Source organism: Polyodon spathula, chromosome 10 (genome assembly GCF_017654505.1).
Source record: "Polyodon spathula isolate WHYD16114869_AA chromosome 10, ASM1765450v1, whole genome shotgun sequence".
Classification (NCBI taxonomy): domain Eukaryota; kingdom Metazoa; phylum Chordata; class Actinopteri; order Acipenseriformes; family Polyodontidae; genus Polyodon; species Polyodon spathula.
Genome location: NC_054543.1, coordinates 24,026,433 through 24,039,047, shown reverse-complemented (window position 1 = coordinate 24,039,047; position 12,615 = coordinate 24,026,433). Strand labels below are relative to the sequence as shown.

The window sequence follows — 12,615 nt, the reverse complement described above, 5'->3', positions numbered from 1 at the left end:
TTAAACTCTTTAAATTAGTTTTAATATTATGACTGCATTAACTGTCTTTGTCCTGGGATTTTAAAGATTCTTTTGGATGTAACAGTTCTTATTTCAGAAAGCAGTTTACAATCCGAACAGTGATTATAGATGAGACAGGATAATACTTTACTAGTCAAAACTATAAACTAATGGAGAAAAAAATCATCCTCTGCAGGTCAGTGGGCATCGTCCGATCCCATGACCAAGCCAACTGCCTCTTTACATCCAGGCATTCCACAGTGGGTGTCTGTGAGTGGCCAGCCTCTGGAGAACCAGGACAAACCTTGCAGTTCAACTGGCTTCCTGGCAGTTGGATCTGCTTAAACGATCATTGATTTAAATCAATTACAACCTCTAAAATGATCTTCTCGATGCCAAATAACCTATTCCTGTAGTGCACACGTGGTACATGTGCTCAATTTGTCTCACACCCTAATATGCATGTGGCAGGGTGGAAGTTCTGCACGTGTGAAGTGTGGGGTTAAATTTGTCTCTGCCAGAAATCACAGGTGTGACCATTCCTCAATTAGGTCATTTGTGCTAATTGGGGAGTGGCCACGTGTATAAAATGAGCCCTAAATCTTTTGTTTTGGGGAAGGAGTTACATTAGGTGTGTGCCTATTCCTATCAATGTGGGGACAAAATTTAAAAAAATGTCCCCAAAAAGATAGTAACTCATGAAAAAAATATTTACTTTGTTATCGACTTTCACCCAGTGTGGAGTTTTGTATGGCTGGATTAAGCAATGGTAAATAAAAATATAGTGAGAGCCAATAAGAATCAGTTTATGGTCCCAGGGTTTCTGTCCTTGGTAGAAGGTTAATTTAATGATTTAGAAATGTGCCTGAGTTGTATGGTACTAGTTTTGTAAAATGAACGGGTTTTTGTTTAACAAAAATGGCACACTGTGCATTTTGGTGTAAAGAGCCTAATAAGTGGGGCTCATAGTGTGGACTATCTAAACACCAAGGTCTTTCTCTAGCTGAGGCTTTTCTAGTTCTATAACCCACATTTTGTATAAGGCTCCTACATTTACATTTGTCAAAATGATATTTCATTTGACATGACGAAGTCCTTTACAGTAGACTGTATTTAAACAAAACATAATGTACTGCATTAATTTCGCCTTTCCAAAGTATACGTGTAGTGCAAGCCAGTGAGTAAAGACAACAGTGAGGTTTGTATCAATGTATATTCAGAAAACACAAAAAAACAGCAAAATTCATACAATTTAAACAGCCGTAAATGTTTTTGAAAACAATATTGTTTAAAAATTACAAATTATGTACATGTCAAAACTATAGGTGGGGGTTCCTGTTACACATACTAGTGCAATCATCTCCAGTGTCTTATGGTACTGATTGTCATTTTTGTTCTCTGTAATTTGTACAAGAAAGCTTTGAAACTTTGAGTCTACAGAAGCATTGGAAAGGCAGAATGTTATATTTATGTATATATTATGGTACTGCTACGACAGGAATTGTTAAAAAAAAAAAGCCTATAAAAGGTAAAAAAAAAAAAAAAAAAAAACAACAACTTTAGTACAAAAATATACACATAAGCAGTTGTAAAAAGCAGTTAATTGTCGCAAACTATTCACTCATCTTGTTTCTAGAGAGAGTGTTTTTATGCAGGTAACTCAACCAGCAAAGCAAAATGGGAGGCAAATTTAAATAATAATAATAATAATAATAATAATAATAATAATAATAATAATAATAATAATAATAATAATAATAACACACAACAGACAAATCTTTGTACTGAAAAAGAAAATTGAATTTTGTCTGACTGTTCTTTTTCGTGTTTTTCTTCATATACAGTACCAGTCAAAAGTTTGAGTACACCTGCTTGAAACCAGGTTTTTCATGATTATCTATGCTTTTAACTGTATCAACTTGTCTATAAACACTTAATATTTCATTATATGATACATGTACTTATATAAGCTGATAATCATAAGTGAATTGCATTCAAAGATTTAATTTTTAAATGAAAATGTAAATCTTGTGAATTTCAATGAAATGGTTACCCAAAGCAAGGGGATTTCAGTCTGAAGTCCAAGTAAGTTAAAAGTCTGAAATGTGTATAACACGGTGTTAGAACACTGGCCTAAGTACAAAAGTGTCTTTGTTAGATGTTCTCTGAGTTAACTAGCATGTTACCTAATTAATCTTTTGTCATCAATTATTTTTAACAGGTGAGGGTCCATGATTACTATAAATATAGGTAGCATAGGCACAAGTTTGTAATTCCTGAATGTAAGGGAGCAGAAAATGGCAAAATATGCTCAGTTAAGCAAAGAAAAAAGACTGTAATTACTTTAAGAAATGAAGGTCAATCTTTTCTCAAGACAAATCGCAAGAACTTTGCAAGCGTCTGTAACTGCTGTTGCCAAGACCATCAACCGATTTGAAGAAACTGGAACTCATGAGGACCGAACAAGGTCAGGCAGGCCAAGGGTGACCTCAGAATCAGAGAACAAGTTCATTCAAGTCAAAAGTCTGCGAAACTGGCAATTAACTGCCCCTGAAATACAAGCTCAGCTAAATGCTACTAGAAGTACAGATGTTTCAACATCAACTGTTCAGAGGAGATTGTATGAAGCTGGCCTAACTGGAAGAATTGCTGCAAAGAAACCATTGTTAAGAGTGCAGAATAAGAGGAAGAGACTTGCTTGGGCCAAAAAACACAGAAACTGGATGTTTGAGGAGAGGAAGTTGGTCTTATGGACCGATGAGTCAAAATTTGAAATATTTGGGTCCAACTGCAGAGTATTTGTAAGATGCAGAGAGGGTGAGCGCATGAGTTCTGCATGTGTGGTTCCCACTGTGAAGCATTGAGGAGGCAGTGTCATGGTCTGGGGTTGCTTTGCTGGTGACAGAGTTGGTGATCTTTACCAAGTCCATGGCAAGCTCAACCAGCATGGCTATCATAACATACTTCAGAGACATGCCATTCCATCAAGATTATGGCTAGTTGGGCGGTCCTTCATTCTTCAGCAAGATAATGACCCGAAACACACCTCAAAGTTGTGCAAAAACTATCTGGCGAAGAAGTAAAGTGAAGGACAACTCAATCTAATGACCTGGCCTGCCCAGTCTCTAGACCTCAATCCGAACTGGACAGAAGAGTCAAAGCAAAGCTACCCACAAGTGCCCTACATCTCTGGGAATTGCTGCAGAATAGCTGGGAAGACATGTCGGGTGATTTCCTGCTGAAACTTGTTAAACGAATGCCTTGTGTTTGTGAGGCTGTTATTAAGGCAAAGAGTGGCTCCTTGGAGGAATCCAAGATTTAGAGACATTTTTAATTTTCATGAACATTGCTTTGATACTCCTCATGTTTTGTTTTGTATATTTTAACATGTGTTTTCATTTTCAAGTATTTACAGAAACATATACGACGTAAGACATTGTCAATTATGAAAAAAAAATAGTTTCCAGCTAATGTACTCAAACCTTTGACTGGTACTGTGTATTACGAGCATCCAACAAGTACTTTTACTGATAACTGCAGAATGTCTGAGGGTAGTAGGATCCATTTTAGCCCACTACTCGATAAATATCTTGGATCCTTTGAACGGATAATTGCGCCTCTTCAAACATGTTTGATAATGAGCAACTCATCCCATATACCCTGAATAGAATTTACCAGTGATGCAGTAATACAAAAAATAAACTTAACAGGCTAAATGGCAAATGTTTTGACTAGAAGTCTTTTTCAGTGAAATTTGTAGTTAGGTATTAAGTAAATGGAATAAAACATGTTAATTAATGACTCAACACAAAACAATGTGGTCTCTCGGTTTCCCTTATATTTATATTTTGACATGATAATTTTTTTTTTTTAGAAATGTGACATCTCTGGGGTGAATTGTGGGATTGTAGTCCTGGGCAAAATGTAATTAAACACGACAAAGAAATATATATATATATATATATATATATATATATATATATATATATATATATATATATATATATATATATATATATATAGTTTCCACAGTGGTAGCTCTTGAGGTTTAAAGAAAGGTCACATGCACGTCATGAATCAATGGCATTTGCTAGTTTTGCAACATGTTTTCATTGACAGTATAAGCCCTCGATATGATACAAGTGTCAGCACCAAGGGTGATAAGAAAAGACTTCCAATCGCTTTTAAAACACTCCATATGAAAGTTAATTGCTATTGATTAGTACTCAATTGTAAATCACTTTTCTTGTTTTGAAATCATTAGGTTATTATCATATCCCTGGTTCCCTGAAATAGTGGGTATTTATTGTTATAGACCCTGTAACCTGAACAGATATAACAAAGACTGCTCTTCTGAGCCTGTGACGCAGTTATACCTGCCCCAAGGGCATAAATAGACTTCAACACAGATCTGTATATAATTTTTCCTTCAAGCCTGCTGCAATCATAGATGCAACGACCTTGAAGGTTAATGGTTACATTTCTATTTCATGGAACCAGGGTTATGATAATAACCTAATGTTCTCTATCAAGTACAAAATGTAACCATTACCTAATGGGTAGAAATAGCAAAGGTGTCGCAAGGCAATTATTGCAAATGAAATGCCACAAGCACGGCCAAGGCCACCTTGCATGTTAACGTTAAGAACACCAGTACAAGTAGCTGGAGCTAAAGATTTTGAAGGAGAACTCGCCTCTATGTCTATGTCTATCCTGAGGCCACCCTTAACACTCTCCTTCCAAAACCATGGTTTTGTGGATCCATGACATTCAGCCGATAGAACAACATAAAAGTATGCAGAGTAGCCCACACTACTGCATCGCATATGTCCCTGACAGATGCGCCCTGGAACAAAGTCCACAAAATCGCAAGGCCCCTGGTTGAATGGGCAATGAGCTTTTCTGGAGGGGGCAAGTTGTCCTGCTCATAGGTAGTCTTAACTGTGTCTAATCCATTTTGACAGCCTCTGTTTCGACAGAGCTTTTCCGTGGCTCAGGTAACAGGTGAAAAACTGTTCAGACTGCCTGAGTTCTGTCTACATAATACGCTAAAGCCCACACTGGATAAAGCATATGGAGCCATCTCTCCTTGTCAGACTAGAAAGGAGGCGCATGAAAAGCATCAAGCTCCACCGTCTGGTTAATGTGGAATGCCAAGATGGTTTTCGGCAAAAAGCAGGATTGGCGCGAAGCGTAACTTTTGCCCTGGCTTCTACAAAAATTATGCAGGCTTTTGCAATTGAAAATGCTTGCATCTCTCCCACCTGCCTAGCGGACATGATTACAAGCACAAAAGCCTCTTTCATAGAAAAATATTTCAGCTCTGCTGAATGCAAGGGCTCAACGGAGGGCTTCATAAATGCTTCAAGCACCACATTAAGCCTCCAACGAGGGACAGTCTCTTTCATAGGTGGCCGAAGCTGCCAAGCACCCTTTAAAAACTGCCCTGCCAGGAAGTGAGTTCCTGCCAAGACTGAATCAATCTTAGTATGGTAAGCCAAAATGGCTGCCAAATAGATCTTTAGTATAGAGGAGGGGCTCCCCTCATCAAATAGGTCCTGTAAAAATTGCAGTAGCACTGCCATGGGACAGGTCATGGGGTCAAAACCCTTGGACAGGCACCACTTTTGAAACACACTCCACTTGTACCCATACTAGGAATGCGTGGACGCCGCTCTGGCATTTTGTAGGGTGTCTCTGACCCTATTAGATATCCCTAGATGGCTCAGATGTTGCAGTTCAGGAGCCAGACCCAGAGCTGCAGGCTCCATGGGTCTGGATGGCACAATGTCCCCCATGCCTGGCTGAGCAGGTCGCGGCATATCGGCAATCTCCACGGCTGACCACTCAGGAGCTGTATCAAGGTTGAAAGCCACAGTCTCCTGGGCCAATAAGTGTCTACTAATAGCACCCTGGCCTGGTCCTGTCTGATCTTGTCCAGACACAATGGGAGCATGGCGAGTGGTGAAAAGCATACAGAAGCTGTCTTGGCCACTGGTGCACCAAGACATCTATTGGCAGTGGGTCTCTGATTCCTGTTATGGAGAACCAGAGGGGACATTCTGTTGAATCCTGGGAAGCAAACAGGTCCACCTGTGCTCTCCCGAATCGTTACCAAATGCGGCTCACCACATCTTCGTAAAGCCTCCATTCTGAGGCACTAGGGACTCCCCTTGAGAGGTCTGCTTCCCAGTTTATAATCCCAGGCAGATGTGTTGCTTGCAGGGAGAGAAGGTAATTGTGCACCCATAGCAACAGCTTGCGGGCTACTCAATGGAGACTAGGAGACCTGGGGTCGCCTTGGTGGTTTATAAAAGCCACCACGGTAGTGTTGTCCATCCGGACAAACACATGTCTCCCTTGAACCTCCTGTAAAAATTTTGCAAGGTTAGAAACATTGCCTGCTCCAAAATATTGATATCGAACCCAAGCCACAAGGGGTTCCACACCCCTTGCGCTCCACTGATATTCCACACCACACCCTAGCCTAGACTGGACATATCCATGGTGATGACCTCCCTTCTGGTGACGCTGTCCAATGCTACACCTAAGCACAGATGAGTAGGCTGTGTCCACCAGGAAAGAGCCTCCAAACAGTTCCGAGACACTGTCAGCAGGCGGCCACGGTTCAATGCAGGCTGAAAAACCCTGCTGTTGAACCAGGCTTGGAGAGGGCACATGTGCAAAAGGGCTGTCACCTCCTGAGACAACACCATGGCGTCTCGTGAGTCCATGACTAGAGTATTAGTCACGCCCCAGAAGGGAGGGGGACTGTGTTTGAATTGCAGACAATAACCAGTCTGTACAGTAGTACGCACCCAGTTGTCTGTGGTGCTTTGACACCAATGCTCCAGGTGACTCCCTGAAAAGGGGCCCTGGGTCTGTGGCAACAAATTGCTAGGGCTATTACTTGGCTTGACGCATAGCCTGAGGCTTTTGCCTGTGCACCTAATGGTGGAACTTGTTAAAGTTCTCCTGATGTGCAGCTGCAGGCCGGTTATGAAATCCCGCTCTGGCTGTAGCAGCTGGCATACTGGATATGGCTGCTTGGGGAGCACGTGCACCAGCTCCTCTTTTATGGACTCTCTTTTGCGTTGACAGCATTGTAGCATCTCATCTACAGAGGGTCCAAAAGTATGCCCAGGTGTAATCCACAGTAATGCTTTATCCCCGTCAGCCACCTTGGGAGAAATTCCTTCCCACCGCCTGTCTTTTCAGCTTAGAGATAACGAGCAATATTTTATTAACAAGCCGTGGCTCATCTAACTGTTGTGGTGTGGGTCTGTGGTTCTGGGAGAGAGACCTAAGTAAACATCCTTGGTAAGCTACCAAAATGCTGTTATAAATTACCCTAGCGGTGCAGTGAACACACTAGCTGATTAAGCCCATTTAAGGATCACCTCTGAGACCCGACACTGTTTATTGGGCAGGTATTGTCTTTATTAAGGAGTGCTAACTTGGGTGCCTCCATCAAAGAAGCTATTGGAGGGAACTCAGCCAAGCTGAGTTTCCATGCCTCATGGATGCTGTACAAAGTCCCCAAAGACAGGGAAACAGACAGAGCTGTAGCTGGGTGACCCCAAGATGAGTGCACCTCGAAAAGAAAATCCGGGTGCACTGGGGGAGCGGGGTGGGGGGTTGAGAGGAAGTAGGCTCATCCTCAAAAATGGACTGCTTCCGTGTCTCGTCAATAAACCACAGGACTTGTAATGCTTTAGTACCTCTTTTAATCAGAAGCAGAAGCTCTGCCAACAGAGAAGGGTGAGCCACTGGCTCTACCTCCTCAGAGAGTAACTCTGGATCACCCATCTCCTCAGAGGTGGCAATGGAAAGCAGATCGTCTTGTTGCGAGTCTGCACTTGGTGCCCCTTGTTGACCCAGAAGAACAGCGGGGGCTGGTGAAGCAGTTCCCTCATGCAACAGCTCAACCAGTATTGTACTTTGCTGGAAAACAGCTTCCCAGAGCTTGTCCAGCTTTTCAGAGTCCTCTGATCTGAGGCCAGCGACATTTTCTCCTATTTCTTTTAGAAACAGGAGGAGGGAAGGGAGAGGCAGGGGATGACAAGGAATACCATGTCACTTATTCAACTCTCCTGCTTTCCCTTGGCACAGCGCCCTCAGAGGAGGATGCAGCCATCCTTTTAAATGGATGATGCTGGGGAGCCCTGTCTTGGTGATATAGATGTGGACCGCGCCACAGAGCTGTGAATCATCTGTTTCTCTAGCGTACGCTTAGAGAAGGACACACAGAACTCACAGAAACTGCAGTCTGCGAATGCCTCCTTTGCATGCTTCAGTCCCAAACAGGAAGAGCACCTGCCTTGCTTCTCCTCTACTGGGAGACTGGCCTTGGAAATGTCATGATACCTTACGTACGGTCCTGTTTGGTTGTACACTCAGTACAGTACGATTCGGGTACCCCGGTGCAGTAACCACGTTTGCTGTATGTATTCCGGGTTGGGAACGGAGCAGGTCTGTGATCTACAGTTACTGCAGAAGCAATATATAGGGATGCCCACCTATATAGTTTTTGGCAAACCAACACAGCCCTAAGACTGGGGAAAGCCGAAAACCATGGCTGAGTGCACAACATGTAAATAGCAATTACTATAGTCACTTAATAAAATGTAATCATAAACAGGGTAATTACACAAGTGAATAAGCAGTTAAAAGCAGAAATTAAAAATGATATTGAGATCTGTGCGTGCAGTCTATTTATACCCTCGGGGGCCGGTATGACTGCGTCACAGGCTTTGACAAGCAGTCTTTGTTATATCTATTCAGGTTACAGGGTCTTTAAGGATAAATACCCATTAGGTAATGCTTACATTTCATACTTGATAGGGAACAACACATTAGTGAATAGATTCATTTAATATCTGAGGACAAATGCCTCTTAAAGGTAATTACTCAAGTATCAGCACCCCCTAGTCTTCAATGTCCCTGAGAAAGACACCTCATCAAAACATCTGTCATTGAACCCCGTTATTGTTTATTATTATTGTTCGTCACCAGACCTGGATAAAAAAAATAAACAGCACTTTTACAAACCAGATAAAACCTCTCTGTTCATTACCGCACTGCATTACCTCTGCACCTGCATCCACTCAGACACTTTGTCACGTGCATGTACGTCCACAGGTAGAATGAACGGGGTGTTAAATGGCGACGTCGTCCTGCACGGCAGGGCTGAAGGCTGAAGCTCTCAGGATGTCCAGGCAATTGACGAGGATGAGTGTGCCAGTCAGGTGCTTCCAGCGCTTGGTGATGGGGTTCTTCATCCTGTCCAGCCCCACATGGAGTTCTTGGAGCACATCACGGTAGCTGTCCCCCATCTGGGCAGCCCAGGTCAGCAGGAAGTCATAGGCTGGCTTCCACATCGCCTGGGCGGGAGGCATACAAACAAAGAGATCTTTTTCATTTCAAATATACACTCTTGTGAATCCAGTCCTTGCCAGAGAATGAAGAGTCCTGGAAAAATGTATCATATCTCATTGCAAAATAATGTAACAGTTCTTGTTTATTTTTACCTATCGAATGCAATTTTCTGTAAACTGAAATGTTTATTTATTTATTAAATTTTCCAGAAAACAGTACTGAATTGTAATATTAACCAAAATTAGGTGAATCTGAAATTGTGACCTTTATTATTATTATTATTATTATTATTATTTTATTTATTTATTTATTTATTTATTTATTTTTTTACAGGTGATCAGTTTTAAGAATGAAACAAAAAGTACACGACCTTGACAGTATGAGCATTTGAAAATGTATGACACGACTAAGCACAGATACGGTCACGTAATCATTCATGTTAAAGAAAGTGTCATCACAGTTGGATATATGTAAAAATGTTATGTATAGATGGCACACCTACATTTTTTCGCTAGTTTTCTCAAAGTTTGTTGGGGGGGTTTGTTGGGGGGTGGAATATATCTTGAGCTTTGCACTACTTCATGGAGCACACTGTGTTGACTCTACAAACTCTGTTGTGGTCACCCCTACGCTGTACATGCTATAAAACAGTTGATGTTTTTCCTTTTCTGTAAATGCAGTTGGCTGGATCCTCTCGGCTCAGACCTACCTCAGAGTCAAGCACCCCATTCTTGTCTCTGTGAGGAGCTTCGTAGGCGTCCATCTGTTGTTTGGAGACCTTGGCCAGTTTCTCTGCCAGCTCCCTCCACCTTGCAGCCAGCTCCACAGCCGTGGTGAGCAGCACAAAGTCCTGGATGAGCCGGGCAACTAGGCCCTGGCAGTCTATCTTCAGCAAGGCCTGCGAGGAAGAGAGTTGTGTATGTTAGAAGATACCTTCAAGGAATCCAAAATCTATTGGTTCTGGCAACACAAAAGCATGCTTTGATTCAGTCTCTGGCATCTGCTAACAATGCTGTTTGAAGGAAGAGGGCGAGGTCAGCTGCAGTGTCGGTTTCATTTTCAGACAATACCGAAGAGAGTCTGAATACAAAAAAGGGCAGCGGGATGCGAGAAGGCAGGAGGATTACAAAGTCAACTGTTACCAGCCCGCAGTGCGCAAGAATCTCAGGAATTGCAGGAATGACAGAGCAGGGATGTTCACAAGCGAGTGCCCTTTGCCCACATCTGAAGACAGGAAGCAGCTACAGTAGTGCAGCATGAACCCATTATCTACACTAATGAATAATCTAGCCAAGTTTTCTTTTGGTTATTCTGATATATCCACAAATGCAATGTCTCTAACTAAATTAACATAATATCAAAATAAAGACACAAATGACAAAACCTGGTAAAATCTGTGATCCATATTCAAAAACATTTACAGAAGACTCGATCAGAGAATTTTCTTTGAAATACTGATCAAAATCTGTACCGCACTAAAAATGTCTTGTGTAGTGTGTTTGCTTTATGTTTATTGGCACTTGCATAAAATCGGTAATAACCTTTTGAATAAAACATAGAGAAAGAGCTCCAATGTGATATTGCAGTTTGGTTTCAACTGCTGCTCTCAGCCTGCATTTCATCATGATAGTATAGCACAGACTATAGGTTAATTCAGATTAGTAATTCAAAAAAATATTACAATTCTTAATGTTCTTAATACGTTGTGGTAGGTCGGAAGCCTGCTTTGTAAATAGTCTGTGTGTCTGGTTTCAGCTTTAATAAAATTAGATTTTTTTGTGAATGTAAGTTTTGTCAAGGAAGGAGTTAAAGCCATCCCTGCCAACAACTACGGGTGGAATGTGGCCCTTCCAAAACTAGTTCATTGAGTGCAAATTAGAGAATGACCACATTCTACCTGTGGATGTACATGCATGTGACAAAGTGTCTGAGTGGGTGCAGGGGTGATGCTGTGTGATACTGAACAGAGAGGTTTTATCCGGTTTGGAAAAGTGGTGTTTATTTTTTTTTATCCAAGTCTGGTGACGAACAATAATAAACAACAATAACGGGTTTGCAGACCCAAACAATAACAACAACCCAACACGTATCCACCCCACAATAATACATACACGGTCACCAGTACTGGGTGAGTGCAGTAGTGCTCATGGTGGGTGATACAGATTATTTGTGACAGTTGTGCAGTGCTGTTCCGGCTTTAGTGCTGGCCGTTGACGACAGCTCCGGAATCGTGATGAAGGAACAGATTACGATTCTCCGTCCCCTTGTATGCTGTCACACATGACCCCTTGGTAAACGAGTGCAACTGCCTCTCCAATCTGCAGCTGCCACTTTGTTTCCCTTCCGGGTCAATACATTATTGCAACAGAGTCTCGCCCCCTTCCAGGCTGACCGACTTCCCTTGAACCTTGGGAAAGAACTGTCAGACCAGACTATCCGTGGAACTCTGTTCTCGCTGCTTAGCACCTCTCAGGTCGGGAGGGAGATTTACAAACAAGAATCAGTGTATTTCTGTCACAATGCACCTTAAGTAATTCTAGTTCTATAACACTAGCAGTTTGTCTTTGTTTTTGTAAAAATAGTGTACATTTAGCAATGTAGTAAGTGGTTTGAGACATCATTTCACCTTTGTATACCCATATATATATATATATATATATATATATATATATATATATATATATATTCATTGTTGTATATGTTTTCATTGTGCTCTTCGATACCTTTTCTTCAGCACTGCGGTTTAGCCCCTGAGTTACGTTATTAACCATGTTGCCTAATGTGTATTTGTGGATGCAATCAAGTGTTGAAAGATGCATTCCTATGAAAGGATGGTTGGAAATGATGTCTGATGCATACACTACTGAGCCACAAGTATGTGTGTGGCAGAGCAAAGCTCTGCCCTTTTTAAATTGGCAGGGATGGGGTTAACTTCCCCTACCTGCCTGGGTTTATTATGTTCAGGTGGCTGGGGTTGATTAGTTGATTAGGTTGATTAACGATCAATCAGCGCCCAGCCACCTGATATAAAAGGAGGCCTCTGCTTCTCATTTGGAGAGAGGGAGCTGAGGAAGCAGGTTGGTGTTTGTTTTGTGGTTTTTTGAATTTTCTAAATCCAGTGAAGGCATTGCCCAGCCTGGAAACTTTATTTTTGTGAGTTTTGTTTTTGCTTTATTTGTGTTTGAGTATCTGTTATTTTGCCCTTGTGCACTTTATTTTTGTTTATTTATAATAAAA

General features: G+C 41.6%; 1 protein-coding gene across 1 annotated transcript in view; it reads right to left on the bottom strand.

Annotated features, from left to right (window-relative positions):
• Positions 1-4,502: 4,502 nt before the first annotated feature.
• Positions 4,503-12,615, bottom strand: part of LOC121322011 (SH3 domain-binding protein 4-A-like) — a 65,590-nt gene continuing 57,477 nt past the window's right edge. Inside the window, exons 4-5 of the mRNA XM_041261440.1 lie at positions 10,088-10,276; positions 4,503-9,383 (exon numbers count right to left, since the gene is read on the bottom strand). Coding sequence (XP_041117374.1) covers positions 9,159-9,383; positions 10,088-10,276 — 414 coding nt within the window. The 3' untranslated portion in view covers positions 4,503-9,158. The remainder of the gene's footprint in view (positions 9,384-10,087; positions 10,277-12,615) is intronic.